Source organism: Branchiostoma belcheri, unplaced genomic scaffold, assembly GCF_001625305.1.
Source record: "Branchiostoma belcheri isolate BF01 breed outbred unplaced genomic scaffold, Haploidv18h27 scaffold5, whole genome shotgun sequence".
NCBI lineage: Eukaryota > Metazoa > Chordata > Leptocardii > Amphioxiformes > Branchiostomatidae > Branchiostoma > Branchiostoma belcheri.
In genome coordinates, this window is record NW_017804131.1 from 5,070,923 (window position 1) to 5,092,109 (window position 21,187).

The 21,187-nt window shown below is 38.6% G+C and overlaps 2 protein-coding genes across 3 annotated transcripts; one reads left to right on the forward strand and one right to left on the reverse strand.

The window, feature by feature from the left end:
- The first annotated feature begins 47 nt into the window (after nucleotides 1-47).
- Nucleotides 48-14,858, forward strand: LOC109480020 (exocyst complex component 8-like). 2 transcript variants are annotated; one of them, XM_019782157.1, is made up of 19 exons: nucleotides 48-130; nucleotides 1,746-1,901; nucleotides 2,386-2,478; nucleotides 2,658-2,749; nucleotides 3,293-3,435; nucleotides 3,891-3,970; nucleotides 4,237-4,310; nucleotides 4,752-4,869; nucleotides 5,227-5,267; nucleotides 5,837-5,863; nucleotides 7,268-7,379; nucleotides 7,634-7,685; nucleotides 8,899-9,028; nucleotides 9,537-9,717; nucleotides 10,223-10,353; nucleotides 11,187-11,306; nucleotides 12,499-12,699; nucleotides 13,564-13,731; nucleotides 14,072-14,858. In XM_019782157.1, the coding sequence occupies exons 1-19, from the start codon at nucleotides 76-78 to the stop codon at nucleotides 14,165-14,167; spliced, it is 2,070 nt and encodes a 689-aa protein (XP_019637716.1). In that variant the 5' UTR covers nucleotides 48-75; the 3' UTR covers nucleotides 14,168-14,858. The 2 variants fall into 2 exon arrangements, with proteins under 2 accessions (XP_019637716.1, XP_019637719.1); XM_019782160.1 differs by lacking the exon at nucleotides 5,837-5,863.
- Nucleotides 14,859-15,217: 359 nt separating this feature from the next.
- LOC109480070 (cation-dependent mannose-6-phosphate receptor-like) lies at nucleotides 15,218-21,107 on the reverse strand. The gene is made up of 6 exons (XM_019782219.1): nucleotides 20,783-21,107; nucleotides 19,571-19,731; nucleotides 18,598-18,707; nucleotides 17,920-18,062; nucleotides 17,294-17,420; nucleotides 15,218-16,518 (listed from the first exon to the last, which is right to left on the reverse strand). Exons 1-6 carry the CDS (start codon nucleotides 20,926-20,928, stop codon nucleotides 16,393-16,395), a joined length of 813 nt encoding a protein of 270 aa, XP_019637778.1. The 5' UTR covers nucleotides 20,929-21,107; the 3' UTR covers nucleotides 15,218-16,392.
- Nucleotides 21,108-21,187: the final 80 nt, after the last annotated feature.

Genomic DNA, 21,187 nt, shown 5'->3' on the forward strand with positions numbered 1-21,187 from the left:
TTGTTTTGGGGAAAAATAACTTTTATCCCCTTTCGTCGGAATGAACTATTCTGTCATGACGTCATCGCTATCAAGATGGCAGAAGGACTGAAGAGGACTCTCGGTAAACCTGGTTTTGACCCTGAAGACTGTAAGTATCTTTGCCTAAATGACCGTCATTTGTAGCTAAACGTTACAATAAAGAAATTAACATTAAAGCAAGGGTACCGAAGTAACGGGTTCCTCACTGGCCGCCCAGTGCGGAACTCACGGGGAAAGTGGCGTCGACACTCGGGGCCCTGTGTGGAAGAAAGCCCCGCACTGGAATTCTAGTGCAGAAACGGCTTTGTTCCAGTGCTGAAACACCATCAGGACTGGAATTCCAGAGCTGAATCTTGACTCGGCACTCGTTTTCCGGTGCTAACTTCCACTCAGCACTCGTTTGCCAGAGCTCGGAGGCCGTTCAGCACTGGGTAGCCAGCGCTCGGAGGCCGTTCACCACTGGATAGCCGGTGCTAACTTCCACTCAGCACTCGTTTGCCAGAGCTCGGAGGCCGTTCAGCACTGGGTAGCCAGTGCTCGGAGGCCGTTCACCACTGGATAGCAAGTGCCGAAGTCCCTAAGTAACGGATTCCTCACTGGATCGTTCCAGTGCTCGGTGACTCTTGGTGCTGGAAGCCGAGTTCTCAAATCATTTCGGCACTGGGCCTCTGGTGCTTACGTCGGCCGCGCCCGGCTACGGTACATTATCGTAGGCCAAGTCTATGTCTAAAAATGTGAGGATCTGAGCCTTGCAGTATTATCCTGCCGATCACCTTGTCCTCCTGATTATAATTTGCTTCCCGGGCGGTACGATCTCATAAAATATAAGTGTTAGAGTTCAAAGGCGGCCTCTCGGTACCCTTTCTAAAGACAAGGTTTGATTTGCCGATTTAGAGTTTCCAGTGCTGAAGCCGCCGACACTGGACACCAAGTGTTGACGTAACTTCGGCACTGGAGATCTAGGACGGAAGCCGCCTCACCTCTGTATACCGAGTGCTGAGAAAGGAACCCGTTACTTCGGTACTTTTGCAACATTAAAATGACACCGTTAAAGTGGTATACAGAGCGTGCTATACTCCGAAAATGTTCGGTTTTGTTTCAGCTATATTATGAAAAGGGGAGGGGCTGCTCGTTCATTTTGTCATTCCAGAAAAACAAAAGGCCATTTTCCCAATTGACACTCCTTGCTCTGTCTGATAACGACTTGCAGTACTGGAACTTAACGTATTTAATGTGTCGTGATTGTACTGTTTACTGTATCCTGACCATAGAACATGTCATTGTGTACAAATGATGCACTGTAGGTTGTCCCTGCAATGTCAGTAAATAACATATTGCACTGCATTGTTTTGCTGATCACCTAAATCAAGATTCGAGGTCAACTGATGTGGTTCCGTAAGATGTGTTTTGTGTCGTTTTATGTTCTGTATAAGGTAGTTTCGATTTCTTTTTCTTTCAATTCATCTTTTTGAATAAAATTCATTCATATACTAGTACACAGTAGAGTAGGTGCATACCTTTACCTAAGAGTAAGACCAATATTATAGTCAGTTCCATTCATATTTTTAACAAATATGTATATTATCTTGAGGCTTGAGGCTAATATGAGACGGGGATGGTCAGGCCTCTGTCTGGGTGATTCGTAGCTTGCTTGTAGTTAGATTGAATACTGTTCACATTACCTGGTCCTTTCTGAATTTATGACTACTTTTGTTTTGTGACAGATGCCCGTGAGATAGCCCAGAAGAGTGACGGGGACAGGGACTTGTTAGAACACAGACAGAGAGTACAGAACCTGCAGGATGACACCTCCCTCGCACTCAAGAAAAATGTCTACCAGAACTACATGCAGTTCATCGAGACAGCCAAGGAAATATCATGTCAGTACACTGACTATTGTGGCTTGAAAAATTGACTAAACAGTGCTTGATTACCTTCACCAAGAAGTTATGTTTTCAGTAGTGTTTGTCTGTCTGTGAACAGCATAACTCAAGAAGCTTTATATGCATTGTCATGAAACTTGGTAGGTGGGTAGGTCTTGATGAGACCTAGAAATGATTAGATTTTAGGCCCTCTGGTGACTTTCATTGGTACTGCAGCATAACTTTAATATCCCCTGATCTGGACATTCTAGGGTCACGAATTTTGGATGGTAGGTAACTCTTGGGAAGAAGTGACATTTTGGGAAGAAGTGAAATTTGAGCCCCCTAGTTTCTGTCAAATTTTTGGCAATACCCCACATGGGTCCAAAGCATTTTAGCTTTGAATATTTTGCTGAGTTCCTGTTAAAATTAAATCACTTAGTCTAGTACTGAGTATGTATATGAGTTTCAAGCTGAAATTGAAGTTGTTTGTTTGTTGCAGATGTTGAGAGTGAGATGTACCAGCTGTCCCACATCTTGACTGACCAGAAGACCATCATGAACAGTATGATGCAGATGTCAATCACTGACAAAGGTTGGGGACAGTTCTAGACAAAACTACATGTATAGACAGTTTACTGTAACTTTGGGATGTTCAATTACTGTCGATGTCATTCACCTTTACTTCACTTAACCTCTCAAGCAGAAAGAATAGACCATTTCCCTTTCTAATAATTTTTCTTAGACTTTTAACAACATGATTCTTTTGTACAGAAGAGGCCCCCAAAGAAAAGGAAACACCCAAAGAGAAGGAAGACAAGAAGAAAAACCTGAGCACACTTCTGGAGAAAGTTGAAGGATGTTCAGTAAGTAGTCAAATACTTTGGTTGTACTGTACGTACTGTGATTATGAAAATTCATTCATTCAGACATGTTTACAGTGTATCTATCTCATGCAATCCTTACACCTGGTTGAAGAACTGTACAGTAATACACTTCTCTAGTCAAGTTGATCTTTCACTTGTGAACAACATTGTTATTTATTTATTTATTTCTGTTTTATTTATACAGGGTAGAGACCTCAGTGCTATTTAAAACACTGCTTTTCAGGAATGCCCTGTACGTGACAACAAGTTACACATGAAAACAATGAAACCAACACATTAAACAATACATAAACTTACAAAACAACCAAGCGTCAAAACAAAATCGTTAACCGTAAATCAGTGTCATTAGGCCAAGGTCAGGAGGTAAGAGGTCAACAAGAGGTCAATGTGACAACATTGTTGCTATATTTGCAACTACATGTACATGTAAAATAAAATAGTATGTATGCAATATGCTTTCTGTGTTAACGTTGCAAGTGAGTGTCTGATTCAATAAAGGAAGATACCTCTGTTTCCTATCAGCATGTGACAGAAGTACCAGGCCGTTACCTGGTACACAGTGGAGGTCTGGTGGAGCTGGACCCAGACTCTCACACACAGATCCAGCGTGTTCACACCTTCCTCATGAACGACAGTCTCATGGTGGCCAGCTGGATAGCCAGCAGGTACGGCACTTGTCTGCTCTGTAGTTTCATCACAGTATTACAATTTATATGTCCTACTGTTGTATTTACTATGATTTGCCGTTCTTGTGTTCCTTTCAATGTATTGTTTTATATTTGTTAAGGTATGTTCTTGAGAACTTGAGTGCTTTTATAAGCACTTCTGCTTTTGTCCCCAATTCTCTTTAAACAAATATGAATAAAAAAGAAAAATTATTTTGTCATGGGTACATGTATCTCCACTCAACATTATGTTGTCGCATGGAGTAGTTTTTTGGCTTGTCAATATACATGTACACAATGCAGCATTGCCATATATCCTCACTGCTGATATATCTGTATTATGAGACTTGAAGGATGGAAGGATTAGGGTGGGGGAGAAGTCTGCCATCTCTGATTGCCTTGTTTTGTTTCTTTACTAGGTGTATGTATCTTGTGTTTTTCATGTTTTTTTCCAGACGAGGTCCAGTCCATTACAAGTTCCAGGCCCTGTATGAGTTAGACAGTTTGGCTGTGGTGAACATCAGGGATGCTGGGCGTAAGCAACACATTTCTACATCTTATGCTATTTTTCAGTAGCCTTTAGCTTTAGCACATGGCTATTTTCAGTATCAATACACTAACAATAGCTTCCCTGCCAAAATATCTGTCATATATGTATGTTCATCTTTCTCAACTGTGAATGCTTTTATCTTATTAATAAGACCTGCAGCTGTCTACTCTAGTGTTGTCATGTTGGTGTTGTTACAGTGTGAATGATATTTCATTTTCATAAGATGTTTCTTTCTTTTCTATTGGACCTAGCGATGAAGAATTCCTTTAAGGTGCTGATGTTCCCAGACTGTAGAGTCTTCCAGGCTGAGAGCCCCAAAGCCAAGGTCAGAAGACAAAAAAACTTCCTTTGTTTTTAAGGAAATAGATTTAAGAACGCAGACAAAGTGTATGATTAGGAGGTAGTATGGTGGAATGCTCAAAAATAGTAACTGTGGTTTACTGATGTTTATTGTGGTTCAAACTCTCCTTATACTCCTTAGCTATATACAGATACAGATACAGATATGTGACAACTTATGGGTAGGCAGAATATTAGAGTAGAATATATAGTACCCATAAGTGACAACTTATGGGTTGGCAGAATAGTAATAAAATTCCTCTATCTAGTCTATGATATAACACAAAACACTATAGTGTTGCACTAAAGGTACATGATGCAGTAGAAAATTGTGGGAAGGACTTCTGATGAGTAGTTTATACTGAGGCATATACAGAAAGTAAATGAGGAGGAGGGTTAACCCTTACCTGTGATGACCTCTGACCAGAGAGAATGGCTGGACAGTTTGGACCAGGCCAAGAAGAGTAAAGCTGCGGCTGACAGCCAGAAGAAAGAAGCACAAGTCAAGGACGATTCAGCAGGAGACAGCTTTGACAGAAGTAACCGTAAGTTGACTAATAACATTTGGTCAAATATAAAGTCATTTGGGTTGCAGGGTACAAAATGTAAAGCGCATTTCATGTCAATTATTATGAAAATGTGATATGAAAAACCCTGTACAATGTACATCGATGAAGGTTAGACATCCAGGTAATACGATATGCCAAAAAGCAGTTACTCAAGTAACTGGATATGATTTTGTTTCCTGTATGTGTTTATAAGGTGTTTAGACAAATGTTACCTTTTTTTGAAATACACTGTACATGGAAATACTTTTAAATTACTTCAAATACACTATGTCATGTATCATGGTCACAAGGTAAAATAAAAGACTGATGGTTGCACTTTTTTTTTGTTTCCAGCATTTGCTGATAATGATGAAGAAGACCAAGACTTGCCTCTGGTAGGTTTACAAGTTTGGTTTTTCTCTTCAGTAGCAAAACAGGAAGCATTTTTTACTTAGTAAAAAGAAAATTAACATGTCTCACTGTATGGTACATTAGATATATGTGTCAACCATCACTTGAAGTTGAGACTAGCTTTTTAACTAATCTGGAATATGAGGGTTCATTCAGCAATGATGAATGTGGAGTAGAGGGCCTTGACTGTGCTAAAGACAGGAGTGAAAAATAGTTGTAACAACATCATTTGTTTTCCAATACAACATGTAGGTATGATGCCTTTCAATTTGTTTAACAATAAACATACACCATACAAAACATTATGACGATTATGACGTTACATCTAAACATTTACCACTGAGCAAAAACACTTTGTATCTTTGCACATTTTTGTTGCAAACCTCTAGCACATATTTGTAGATGTATTAGAGTAGATAATTTGCTTATCTTTCCGCTTTCAGCTCTCTGCTGTGCTATTAGTATGTACTTGTGGTGTGTTTTGTTAGATAAAAGCTGTGCACCTTTTACCAAATATGAATCTTTTTTCACGTTTTGCTCTACTCCTGCCTAGCCCCCACACATAAAGAGGTGGATCGCTGTAAGTTGGACATCTTGTGTGAGATGTGCATGGAATGCTACAGGCTCCTATAGCCATCATTTCCATTAACAACAACCCCCCCCCCTACCCACTATTGCATCAGGGGTGTGCTCAAATAGAGGAGCACCCCCCACCCTCTAATGCATTTTTGTGCATGAACATGCTAGAAACATCATTGTGGCAGAGCCAACTTTGAATTCTGACTATTGCATGGAACAGCAATATGTATGCTTTATTACCAATGGAAGGCAATATTTTGTTGTGAGAATTTTGAATAGAACAACCTTACCTAATCTTTTTGAGTGCCCTTAAATCTGTTTTAAGTAACTTCCTTTTCTTCCCATGTTTGATGTGATACTTTTGTAACAGGGTGTGATACAGGTAATATAACATGAGAGCCAGTGGTGGAAATCTCTTCTACCATTTTAGGCCACGCCAATTTAATTTCTTGGTTAACGGATTTTTCTAGAAAAATAATGGAGCGGGCGGGCGAAAAAAAATAAAAAAATAAAAACAGGCCTAGGCATCCTATTATGGCCCAAAATGGTACGATAGGAGCCATGAAGTCAACACACCAGGCTGGTTCAAAATTTAAACAATGAATTTTGAACTTTTAATGATACCACTGCATTGAAAGATGGAATAACTGTAACAACTAGGATGAAAAGGACTGTTTTCAACTGTTCAGGGCAAAATATGAGCATTTTGCAGTTGATTCTGAATTTTTCTTTTATTTGCAAATCAGAAAAAAATGAAGCGGGCGAATCCATTAACCAAGAAATTGAATTGGTGTGGCCTTAGATACAAATGTACAGTGTGTGTGTCAGACTTGCTGTGTAAAAAGGCTGGTGAAGAAACAAAATTTTATTGACAGTGGCAGCCTTAGCCTATTAAGGAAAGACTTAAACTATGAATTTGTTGTCAAAGACAACACAAAACTTCTTTTTTTCAGATTTCACTCACAAACACTTCTTGGACAAGTAATAATGTATTTTTTCACTTGCAATAAGTGTACAAAAGGCCACAATTTGTCAGTTGCAACGTTGATAAAAAATCCTATTCAGCTATACTTTTATCCCAGAATCTTTATGGTTTCTGAATAAAGCAATCACATTCTTCTCTCCATTGCCATTTTATATTAACATCTGTGTCCATAATATCACCAGGGTCCATAATACCGCCACCTTAAGGGGAAAAGTGTGCTTAAAGATATTTTTACTGCAACATACCCTAGGTATGTACATTTGAGGTGTGCAGGAGTGCATACCAGAAGTATGTTGCAGTAAAAATATCTTAAAGCACACTGTTTCTCAAGGTGGCAATATTATGGACCCTGGTGATATTATGGACACAGATGTTATATATGTTGCTCAGAATTTATAATTTTGTGTGTATTTATTGCAGCAAAGTGCAGAGGAAATGTTACGAGTAGACTGGATACAAGAGTTACCTGAGGATCTGGATGTGTGTATCGCACAGAGGGACTTCGAGGGAGCAGTTGATCTTATTGATAAGTGTATGTACCTTATCATTAATAGCATCATGATATAGAAATTTGCACTGTATGTCTCGGTGCCAATTTTGAATGATTTGTGCTTTTGAAATACTCATGTGTCACATGTGTACTTGTCTCAAGTTCTTGCAAAAATTAGAAGAGCTGCTAGAAGGAGCTTTTGAGCTGCAGATATCATATTTTAGGGACAATTGGACATATGAACAGATACTGACAAATTGTGCTATGGGAATTACATTTTATGTCTTTTCTTGCAGGTAATGAATACCTAGAAGAGGTCCCACAATCACCAGCACTTAAAGAATACAGGTACCCTTTTTGTGGTATTTTGTGTGAGAAACAAACAGATAACTAGAGTTCCACGATCTCATACCTTCGCCAAATGATGTTAGCTTTTATGAATAAGAAATTATATATTAATCCCCCTAATTATGGAAATAGGATCCTCAATTGCATGAATTATATCTGTTGATCATATTCTCCACCAAAAGACAGTCTTATCTTAACAAAGAATGCCATTATGGCATTTCCTCATAAATTATGCAAATGAGGTCCTTATTTGAATAAGTTATGTTTAATTATGTTCACCTTCACTTAACTTTCAAACACCCCAAGTATAAAATTCCAGGCAGTTACCACTATGCAATTATAATATTTTCTCATTAATTATGCAAATTAAGTCTTCATTTGCATAATAGATATCTGCCTGTGTTTCTCTCATTCTTAATAACATGTCATAAGCTTGAACTTCCTATTATGGAATGCAGCTGATAAATAGAATTTCCTCATTAATTATGCAAATTACATCCATATTTGCATAATTGTAATATCATTATGTCAAGCATCACTCAAGCTACCTACACACCAAAAATCACGATGATCTGTCAACCGGTTCTTGAGTTATCCTCCTTTAAACATTTGTCCATTAAACCCCCCTGCAGTTCTAGAGCAAGCAACTAGGGGGCTCAAACTCATGTCACTCCATCCCCAGCACAAGAGCTATCTACCATCTAAATTTCATTACCCTAGCATGTCTGGATCATGAGATATCAAAACCGGAAGTTCTGCTGCAGTACCATGACAAGCCGCCAGGTGGCCCAAAATCTAATCATTTTGAGGTCTCATCAAGACCTACTCACCTACCAAGTATCAAGACAATCCATCAAGACCTTCTCAAGTTATCGTGTTTACAGACACACACACACATACACGAACGCCCCTGAAAACATAACCTTCTTGGCGAAGGTAATTATAATTATAAGGGCAGAAAGCTCACTGGGAGGGGGGGGGTCAAATTGGGCTTGTTGTACAGCAAGATGTGGTTGGAAAATTGGCACAAAAAAAGTCTTAAGGCAAAAAAAGTGTTCAAGGTAATCTGAACATACATGTTCTTAACTGAAAAAATTGAAAAGCTTAAAAATCTGTACTGGCATTTTCCAACAGTCGTTTTTCCTAGTTCATCAACAACCGCAAAAAACCAACTGTTTAAACATATGTACTGTATGTTGTTCTGTTGCTGCAGAGCTCGTGTGGACCAGAGAATCAAACACCTGACGGAGGTGCTGCAGCATGAGCTGCAGGGGCTGCAGGGTGGACCCAAGGCTGCCAGACGGGCCGTACTGCAGCTCATCAAGCTGGGCAAGTCTACTCAGGTCAGGCCAGGGGGTAAACATTATCATAACAACACAACTGTTTACAATAACATTGTGTCATGAAAATTCATCTGTGTTGGTGGTTACATGTTTAAGGTTAAAACTTCCAACACAAAAGTTTGTTCTCACCTAGACCTTTCAACCAGTCATTCTGGTCTTCTTCAGTGGACTGACCCAGTGACTGCATGGCTTCTCTGAAGTGTGACATCAACACTTGGTAAACTACTTCCTGAGAGGGGTGAAAGAGGTTATTTACATCAGGGCCTTTCACTCAACCGCGACGGGGGCCAACGTCGTTTACCAGACACCTTTGACCCAGTGTTGACATCACACTTCAGAGGAACCATGTGACAAGTTTCACTGGGTCAGTCCATTGAAGAAGACCAGAGTGACTGGTCAAAAACTTTAGCTGAGTTGTTATGTTTTGTTATGTTATGTTGTACTTTCTTTACCACAATTGGTAACCTACTTTGGAGTACTCATTACTTCTGTTTTCCGGTACTACCAGGCGTGTGACTTGTTCCTGAGGAACCGGACCATGGCAATCAAGCGGTCCCTGCGCCAGCTGAAGATGGAAGGTTCCACCACGCTGTACGTGAACAAGCTGTGTTATGTGTTCTTCACCACCATGCTGGAGGTCGGCAGGGAGTTCCAGAAGGATTTCTCCTCCAACAACGGCTGCTGTTCAGGTGGGAAAAACATGGGTTCACCAGTAAAGGCATCCAATGCAATTTCAGGGCAGCAACACAAAAAAGGATTCTGGATGAGCAAATCTGTGTGATATTGACATTTACTGCCATTTCTTGACACATTTTTTTCAATATTTCATACTTCTTCTCAAGTCACCACTTAAAAAAGCTCTTAAGAAATATCCATAAAACAAGCTACAGTATGTGAGGAGTCCTTTTATTTTTGATACCACCAATAAGTAGCAAGAACCAGCCTACAATGCAAAACAAGCAACCTTTTTTCTGTCAGAACACATGTATTTCAGTCTCCTATTTTCCAGCTTGTTGGTAAGAGGTACGGATTGCATTGTCAGATTCAACAGGTTCATTCTTGATTCAATACATGCAACAGTAGAATAGAAAAATTACTTCTTAATGTGCGATTTTGTATTCCTTAATTCCTGAAACATACATTACTTACCCAAGACATTGATGTAAGATTGATGATTTCTTGTTTTGACCACAGCTTTTGTGGTGTGGGCTAAGCTGGAGCTGGAGACTTTTGTGGGAATGTTTGCCCGTCAGGTCTTCTCCTCCAAAACCAGCCTGTCCATGGTGGCAGAGTGTGTGGAGATGGCTCAGCAGTACTGTGACAAGGTAACACACCTCAGCACATTCTCATAAACATACTGTATTTGCTGGGTACCATGTTCTCTTGGCATAACAATAATAATGATAATAATAATAATAATAAATGGTTTTTATTGTCCAAACAGTACCCGTGCAGTCGCAGCCTGTATACGGCTGAATTGATGCAGGGTATTACATAATCAAGACAAATCACAACAATCAAATAATACACTTGATACACATATTTGTTCCACAAATTATTGTGGAACTGTCGCAAGGGTCTATACGGCAGCCATTCGGCGCCAGGTGACCTCAATACGACTTTCCCCAACCGAAGTTAGGTACCCATTCACACCTGGGTGGAGTGAGGAAAGTCGTGTAAAGTGCCTTTCCCAAGGGCACAACGTCGGGGCGCATGTTCAGACATGCCCCAGGTACGACTCGGAATCGAACTCAAGTCTCCTGGTTCGTAGTCGATCGCTCTAACCACTACACCACCCGACGCCACAATGGTTGGCACATTGTATCAGGTCAACATCGGTAAAATGGATGTTACACCATGAGATTTAGAAGCATATCCATTATGATTGAAGATTTATTTGCATTTTGAGAAAAACAAGAATGACCACTACAGCTGCATATTGAATCCTTTTTTTTTTTCTTGCACGTGATGGGATCAGCATGTAGGCAATAGATATATCTTGGAAGACCTCTTTAGAAAAGTTTGGGAAGGAAATACCAGATAGTCCACACTACATATAGCTCACAAACATAAGCTTTTACACGGGTTGAACACTATCATTGGGAAGCATTGTTTCCTTATGTCTGTCAATAAGAATCTGCCTTATTTGGTTTTCCAGCTGTGTGAGATCGGGCTGGACTTGACCTTTGCCCTCCACTCCCTGCTAGTGAAGGATGTCCGTCGGGCAATGCATGATGGGAGAGATCAGATAGTGGAGGCCATCCGACATAGATCAATGGTAAGAACACACAACTTAAGCATGTTACTTGTACATGTATGATATCTATATGTACTGTCAATTACATGTAATGCTAGTCTTATTACACAAATTCTGAATTTCAGTGTAAACTATGAATTCCTCAGTGTAGGCATTTTAAGTCAACGTCACTTTGGTGTGTTTTTATAACCATCACTCATGTTGTGTTCTTTTCTTTGGAGAAGTAAAGAGCATCGCCATGACATGTTTTTAAGGCATTTGTCATGGTTGTCATTGGTCTTCATTCCCACATGAGGACTCATCTTGGCAAATGATGACCTGTATGGCTACTCAACTGTCGCATCGACAGAAGACTCCAACAACATGGTTGTATTCGATGTTGCCATGGTGTGTTTTTATAAACACCACTCATGTTGTGTTCTTTTCTTTGGAGATGTGGAGAGTGTGGCCACTGTGTGTTTTTAAGGCAGTTGTCATGGTGGTAGTCAACGTCGCCATGGTGTGTTTTTATCAACACCACTCTTGTTGTGTTTCTTCAGAAGGAGAAATAAAGAGCATCACTATGACGTCTTTTTAAGGCATTTGTCGTGGTTGTACTTGTAGTCAACACTTTTTTTATGACCATCACTCATGTTGTGTTCCTTTCTTCGGAGAAGTGGCGAGTGTTGCCACTGTGTTATTTAAGACAGCTGTCATGGTTGTATTTGACGTCGCCATGGCGCATGGTGTGTTTTCTAACCACCAATCTTGTTGTGTTCCTTTATAAAGGAGGTGAAGTGTAGTGTCGCCAGTGTGTGTTTTTAAGGCAGTTGTCATGGTGGTAGTCAACGTCGCCATGGTGTGTTTTTCTGACCACCACTCTTGATTTGTTGTGTTCCTTCAGGAGGAGAAGTGGAGAGCATCGCCATGACATTTTATAAAACTATTTGTCACGTCACGATAAACTGGATAGTGAGTGAGTGAGTGAGTGAGTGAGTGAGTGAGTGAGTGAGTGAGTGAGTGAGTGAGTGAGTGAGTGAGTGAGTGAGTGAGTGAGTGAGTGTAGTCTACGTCGCCATGGTGTGTTTTTCTTACCACCACTCTTGTTGTGTTCCTGTAGGAGGAGAAATGAAGAGCACGTCCATGACATGTTTTTTTAAGGCAGTTGTCATTGTGGTAGTCAACGTCGCCATGGTGTGTTTTTCTAAACACCACTCTTGTTGTGTTCCCTCAGGAGGAGAAGTGGAGAGCGTATAACCTGCAGACTCCCCAGGCCTGCAGGACGGTGGTGAAGGAGATGGAGGACCTGGGACTCTCCAACTTCAAGTCTCTCATGTACGACGACTGTTGGATCAAACTCACCCCCAACATGGTCAACTACACCAAACAGTTACTCCAGTTCCTGGACCAGTGTCTCAAGTTATACCAACCTGAGGTAAGACCACATCAATTTAATTTCTTGGTTAACGGATTTTTCTAGAAAAATAATGGAGCGGGCGGGTGAAAAAAATAAAAAATAAAAACAGGCCTAGGCATCCTATTATGGCCCAAAATGGTACGATAGGAGCCATGAAGTCAACACACCAGGCTGGTTCAAAATTTAAACAATAAATTTTGAACTTTTAATGATACCATTGCATTGAAAGATGGAATAACTGTAACAACTAGGATGAACAGGACTGTTTTAAACTGTTGAGGGCAAAATATGAGCATTTTGCAGTTGATTCTGAATTTTTATTTTTATTTGCAAATCAGAAAAAAATGAAGTGGGCGAATCCGTTAACCAAGAAATTAAATTAGTGTGGCCTAAAGATGTGTCTGTGTGTGTGTGTGTGTGGTGGCTTTGAGGGAAGAAATTTCTTGATCTTTCAAGAGAACAATGTTAAAAAGAAAATAATATTTTATGCAATATGATTTGCCTGAAATTTAACAAATTAATCAAACAGGTATGTTAGCTTTTATTTTGAAGTAGTTAAATAAAAAAACTGTTTTATTGCATTTTACTTAGGCAATACATACATACAAATGAACAGAAGTAGAAAACAAGAACAGATATGCACGTAAACCACAAATCCAAAGATATACTGCAATGGATGAAACAAATATATAACAAATAGAAAAATGAATATCGGTTAAGGAAACAATACAAATTGTAGAAAAGAACACAAATGGCAAATCAATTGAACAAATAACGTACAGAAATGAATTCAAAATAATTGTACAGAATGTTATCCAAATAACAAGGTATACAGAGCAAAATAGTTATTTGTTGTTGTTGTTTTTGTTGTGCCCTTCCCAGTTACACATGGTCCTGGTAGAAAACGTGATGATGATTATACGCTGTGTGGGGAAGCAGATGGAGACAGCGCTCACAGCCAAGGAGTACACCAAGAATCACCCCTTCATTCTGAGGAACTCCAGCTTTGTCTTCGAGACTGTCGTGCAACGTATAGAGAGAAGGTTCCAGGTAGGTTTCATAATGTCTGTGCTGTTGTGAAAATAGGCTGAGACCAGACAGTGTTTCTTTGATTGAGTCTGGGAATTTCTATTGAAATTCTGGAGAAAAACCATTGCTTATAAGATACATATACATTTGTACCACCATTTTTGCACCCTGCCAGGATTTCAGCTTTATAGATTAGCTGATGAAAAATGATTGACTGATTATTTTGATGGTGTGGCCCTTGCAAAGTTATTGAAAGCAGTTAGCTGTAATACCAAAACCAGTCACTAGATGGCAATGCTATCATGCAACACATTGAATTTTTACCAGTCTGACTGCAAGTCCACCATGTCTATGTTGACAGGAACATGTAGGAAAGCCAGCTAAGCAGTTCCAGGAGCTGAAGACTGACTATGCCAAGCTGAGATCACTGGCAAGAACACCAACTACTGAGCTGTAAAAAATCTTTCCTTATCCATTCATGTACCTACTCAACTACAGGGACACATCTAGAGATTATGGCATTGTCAGCCTACATTGTATATAGTTTCAGTAAGCTCAGTCCTCTATGAAAATTTTTACATAGCCATGTTGCTTTAACCATTGCTTCAAGGACTATGTAATCATGGTCCTGTTTTCGGTTTGTCTCCAAAGTCTGCAAAATTGCTACTAGCAAATACAGTATATGCCTAGCCACCAAATCTATTGTATTATTTCATAAATGATTCAGAATGTTTAAGGTTAAATTAAAGTATACATCGCAAAACTTTTTTGTTGAAAATCTGGAAAAGACTGTAGAGGTGTAATTTTAATGTCTGTTATTATAGCCTCTCCATAATGTTAGTGCAATATATATGACCACGATTCAGCTGAAAAAAATGTTCATCTATACTAGTATCTACAAACACACATATCAACACACACACACACACATACCATTGCACAGACACACACACTTAAACACACACACATGTACACATACACACACACATGCTTTGAAATGATGAATAAAGCACTCCACAGTGTTTGTAAAGAAAATGTTTTATTCCTGACAGCAGCATACTGTGTGACATCATCGCAGTTCTGACAGTTTGGGCATCTGAGACAACAGCCATCAGATCACCTTTGACCCCTAGTAATACATGTAATGTTTCACCAAAAAAATCTTCATCTCAAGTTTATGTCTACATTAAAGTTAAACAGTACTGCAATTTCGAACAGTATAAACTATTTACCGGTAGGTTCCTTCTTGCTAATAACTTACATGATGTCAACAAAACAAATCCCTTGTTTTACTTTCTAACCTACATGTACGTGACTGTGATTTAGCTTTGCCCCTCAGTTTCTACACTTATCAGAGGATACAAGGTGAATACAGAATTTTGTTCTTTGTCATTTAGGTACATTAAGCTCAGGCTCTGATAGAATTTCAAGCTCGGATGATAATGCTGACACCCTTGTCTGCTTCCCTGATAATTTTACTACAATACAAGTTCGTGTACAAGGATTTTTCAGGACACACTGATGTTGCTATAACAGAGACATGCATGTTGCTATAAGCTATCCAGGTCTCAATTATACAAAAGTATGCATAACTGTTACTGTATCAGACAAAGATGGGGGCGGAATAAATACATTCTAACTCAAAATGTGTTGACAGGAATTATGTATTATCATTGTACCTCAACCTGCTAACTGCTGCCTTACCTCATAACCAATACAGATTTAGTGTCATATGGCTACATGTGGCTCAGCTGACTGTTTGAAAAGTTATGGCAAGCCAGTACTAAAGACCAGAGGGACATACAAATATAATACGGTAATACTAGTAGAATTCATTGATACACAGATTGTCCAAGCCTTACTTTGATTGCTAACAATTTTTCCCTACATGCATTTTCCATCACAGATCCTTTACCTCAAGACATATTAAATTTCAGCTTCTAAAGAAGTAGAGTACTCTACAAGGGATACTATAATGGTGAAGGATTCGACTTCTAAGTTGGTACTTTGCACAATTTTTGCTGTTCCCAAAGGCAGTATTCATGAACTGTGATCGTAAATGTTGCAGAGTAAAAAAATTAAAGTGTGAAATTTAGGTGCAGTCATCATCACTCAGAAAATTAATTAATATGGACAACTTCCAAAGTATCTATGGACTAAGTAACTTCCCAGTACCAACACGAGAAGTTAACTGTACAACATTTGTAACATCGAGTCACACATCTGGAACATATGATATAGTGGAATGATCAACTGTTAACAATTTTTCAACCATTTGAACTAAAATTTACATCCATTCTTTGCTATGGTATACATAACACAACACAGATTATATATGTCCAAATAACCTTGGTCCAAACAAACTTGATACACCATATATGATATGAAATTTATGACATCAATTTATGACATACAAAAGCTTGCTATGAAGCTATATGCTTTATTCTAGTTTGTCATGAAAAAAAAACTTGCACATTTATTCAATGTGTGTATTGGTCTACATGTTAATCACCAAACGTCATACCAGGGTGGATACAACAATCCAGAAAACGTGTGAACATAATTTCTCCAGCAACTTCTACTCTAAAAGTCAAATGCATAACAGAAAACCATCAATACACCTGTCAACATGTCAAGGGTGTTTACAGTTTAGAATGTTTACATCTTGTCACCGTGGTAACCCTACATGGGTAGTAAATGGTCGTCTCTTTCGTCATCATCGTCCAGTCCTAGCTGGTCGTCCCCGATGCCCTTGTACGTTCTGGGAGGTCCCGCCTCCCGTGTCCGACACACCAACTCACAACCATCCTTGGGTGGAAAACAGAACACTGTTAATAACCAGGGCTCAAAATACTGGGTGCATGTGCACCTTAGTGCACCCAAATATTATTCTGTGGGTGCACTGGTGCACCCAAATATTTTTGTAGGTATTTTTGTATATATTAAATGTATTATAATATGCAGGATATTCATGGCATCTAATAAGTGTCAGAAAATATCAAAATCTTTGTTGTAATACTTAAGATTTTAAAGTTTGCTCACATTTCAGATTCAAGCTCAGAAGAGGAGCAGTAAGATCTCCAAAAAAATTTTTGTGCACCTAATTTTTTAGGTTGGGTGCACCAGTGCACCTATTCCCAAGAATGAATTTCGGGCCCTGATAACTAGAGATACAACTTTCAGAATTGCACATGTTCACAATTACTTAAGATCAGAGAATCATTTTGTGAAATATAATACTGACTTATAATGTTGTCATACAGTAGTAAGTCAAGAAGTATGCAGGATATACCAGGGGTAGTTACCATAAAATATGGCAATCAATATCAAAAACATACTATTTACTGGTATGTCTATGAAGGTTAGACAGCCAGGTAATAAGATAAAAAAACAGTTATTCAAGCAGCTGGATATGATTTTTGGAAACGATTATTAACCAGTGTAACTGACGAAAATCATATCCAGTTGCTTGAGTAACTTTTTTCTTGTGCATATACTATTTACTGGGTCTAAATACTTACTAACATTTTTTGAGTGAAAAATGTTTGAATCAACTTAGCAAGAAAATTGCAAAGTTTCTTACAGCCTGCAAGTTGCCGAAGTCTTTCCAGAAGCTGAAGTGAGGGATCTGCTCCATTCCTTTGGCCCCAACCACAAAACGCTGGTACAGGAACCCAAACAGGAAGTAACAGCCGACAACAACCACGAATCTGGGAACAAAACATTGATCTGTTTACATCTCAGCATCACCATTCTTACTACTATTATAGGAGTGAAGCTTTGAACTGTTTACATATAACAATGTTAACATCTAAGCATGGAAATACTGTAGAACAGAACCACTAAAATAGCAAATAGAACAACTCTCGGAAATGAGTTTGTAAGTGAACACTTTGATATCATATTTTAAACTTTTACAAAGAATTGAGAACATTTCTGTACAACAACAACTCAAGTTGATAGCATGTGTAACAAAAAAGGTCAATCCAAAATTTAAAAAATCAAAGTATGTGCATATGTAATGCACATGTTATAGACATTTTTACATCAGTCTCCAGATTGTGGCTTTGTGTTTTAACAAATAGTTTGCATATAAATAATGAAATTTATATTTTAAAACCCAAAGCCCTGTCCTAAAAGCCCCTTTGCAATTGTGGATGAGGCAATATTGAGTAAAATTTACTGATTGTAATATTGTTGAGTACTCACATAAGAACCAGTACTGAGCCCACACTCAGACCACCAGGTATGGAAGACTTGGAAGAACAGACCACATTGCTATAGAGTTCAAACAAGTAGTAACAATCCTCATCATTTTTCCTGGTGTGTTCTTCAATAAGACCCATGCTCCCCTGTAGATAGAAAATATGTGGTTGAAGAAGAACTTGTACAGAAAGTATGATATAAACTAGAGAAGTAACATTTGCAAAACAAATGCATAATGTTTACCTTCGGACATGGTCTGCTCTGTTAATTCTTAAGCAAACACATTCACATACATGCACTACTAGTATATGGTGAGCAGAGCAGACCATGAAATTGCAACATTATGTAACCCAACACCAGTCACCATGGTGACAAACGTCAACAAATCATGTCATTGGTCAGGTCAGAGGTCACTGTTTGGAGAAGAAGAAGAGGAAGAAACTGAGCAAAAACAATATGTTTTCCTTCAGTAAACATAAAAATTACACATTAACTCAAAGCACACAATAAAAGATATACTGTTTGTAGTTGTACACTACACTGAAGTATTTCTTGGATACCTTAATTACATTTCCAATTTGGTCCTTTTCAATTTGTTACGTAGCATTGGCATTTGCATAAAACTTATCAAAAGGGACATTTCAGCCATTATAGATATTTGCTCAGTCACAACCCACTTACCTCTACCGTAGATGAGTCACATAATATCATGATGACAGACGTCCTTTCTAGATGATTACAGTGACTGTGGTAGTTGTCTCCTCCACGATACTCTAACATCATCCAATTGGCTAGTAAAGATGATGACACAAGTCAACATTGGTCAAAATCACACCACAAAAAGAGGTTTCATTCAGAGGATAATCATTTGAATGTTGTGAACTGATCTCACTTGGTAATACAAATAAGGATGGCAATAACTCTGCAATAAAGTCTGTAGTAATCATGTCTGTTGAGAAGATTAATATAAAATATGACCATAATGCTTCTAGTAGAATACATGGATCAGTGGTTGGCAACCCTGCTTCTAGACCAGAAAATCATCCAGCTAGCAAGCTATTCAGGTTGCAGTCTTTTGGACAGGTTGTCCACTGATAATTTGTTATTGTCATATTTAGTAATTTGATACATATGGACATTAAATGGTCCTTTGTACATCATACATATGCTACAGTGCTTTCAGGGCTCGAAATACTGGGTGCAATTGTGCACCTAATTAGTGCACCCAAAATTGGAACTGTGCACCCAATTTTTTTCTGTGGGTGCAATTTTTGTTCGTATTTTGTACATATCAAATGTATAATAGTATGCAGGATATTCTTGGCATCTAAGTGTCAGAAAAATAATAAAATCTTTGTTGTAGTACTTGTTTAAGATTTTGAAGTTAACTCCAATTTCAGATGCAAGCTCAGAAGAGAAGCAGTAAGATCTGTAATTATGTTTTGTTTTATATGGTGCACCCAAAAATTTTTTGTACACCTAATTTTTTAGGTTGGGTGCACCAATGCACCTATTCCCAAAAATGAATTTCGACCCCTGCTTTCAATTAGAACAGTATGTGGGTGAACAGCCTTCTAGAACTAAAACTGGATCTTTTTCCTTCCCTTCAGTAAAAAACTACATGTACCAAAATATAAGAGCAGAGTACACTTACTGCCTGCCTTTATGTTGACTTTACTGATCTTGCCCAGTGAGTGTTCAGTGCCATTCTTGTCCACCTGTATAATGCCAGCATCTGCCTTGGATTTGGACTGTACAGGGTTACAGATCCTGGCCTTGTAGTCATATTGGTAGGGATTGTCCTTGAATGTGAACCTGTGAGGGGAGGGGGAAATTATCATCATTGATGACAAACGTTTGCGTCTGGTTTACATGATACTACCTTAGTCTGAAGTGATTTATGTCACTATAACAGTTAACACTAGATACAAACAGTGCATACACAGTTATTAGTAACATAGGTAAGAGTCAGAACTTCTCTTTTTACTATCTTCAATGCAAAACGTTACAACAACATCATACCACCATACATATGGCACAACAGAAAAAGAATAAAAAGGATGTCCCAGAAATACTTTCTAATTTATTCCAGTAACTCCACCTTACTTCACTTTCACAAAGTTACAGCAAGATTTAAGTTATTTTTCAACAACCATTTTCTTCTTTACACAAAAATGGGCCTTTCCTGACTACACAATTTGAAGTGTTGCTAGCTAGGGGAAAAGTCATTATCTTTTTCTGCATGTCTACAATACATCAACCTACAGTACACAGCAGGCACTGTATCTCATTATACAACTTACAAGACCTGTGTGATCAACTGGGATTTGTTGACATAACAACTAAACAAGCAATCAGCTAACATCAGCTTTTATTAGTCAATGTTTTATCATCAAAAATTTACCAATTGCATTCAACACATCCAATCATTTGTAAGCAACACACTGAAATATTATGTCTGAAACATTGTGCAACTTTTGGTTTTGATCTCAAGCCCCTATTTGAATTGTAATTTTAATGTTACATTGTTTGTTTTTCGATGTTGTGATTGCAACAAGATAAATGCACGTGGCAAGGGGCGTGTCACGTGTGTTACACTTCAGTATAATCACTATGCATTAGTACTACTTTACATAGTTGAATTTAAATAGCATTACATAATTAATTTGGACCATGTATAATTTAAACCAAAGTTGCCACGTTTTTACCTTTGCAAATTTGACGAGTCTAAAAGTTTTGAAGAGATACCATTACTTTTACATGATCATGCACTTGGGATAATAAAATGAAAATTAAAACTCATGTATACTCATAATTCATAAGAGTTCCAAAACAAATTGGTTGTAGAAAGAAGTTAGTAACTTACAGCTGATTTGCCTTAGTAAGGGGGGCAAGTCTCTCCAACAATTTCTTCTCCTTGTCCTGCAGCTCTTCCGTCGAGTCAATAGTACAGTCCCCCGCTATTCTGGCCACTAAACTGGCCGCTGCGAAAAGCGCTACCACGTACTGCATGTTTGGTCCTGAATAAATACGAACCTAAGACGCTTAAAGCTAAGTTGTAGGTGAAAACACGAGCCAAGTTGCACCCATGTGGATCGCTAACCAAGGCGGAAGTGCCTCAACATCACGGAAGAGTCATGTGATTGATGCATCATAAGAGCCACTCATCTGGTCTCTGATTGGTCCGTGTGTACCTGTACAGGTGAGAGAAATGTGCTCTTTAAAACCAGAAAATTCGTTACCTGAACATTTTTATCCCACACATCTAATC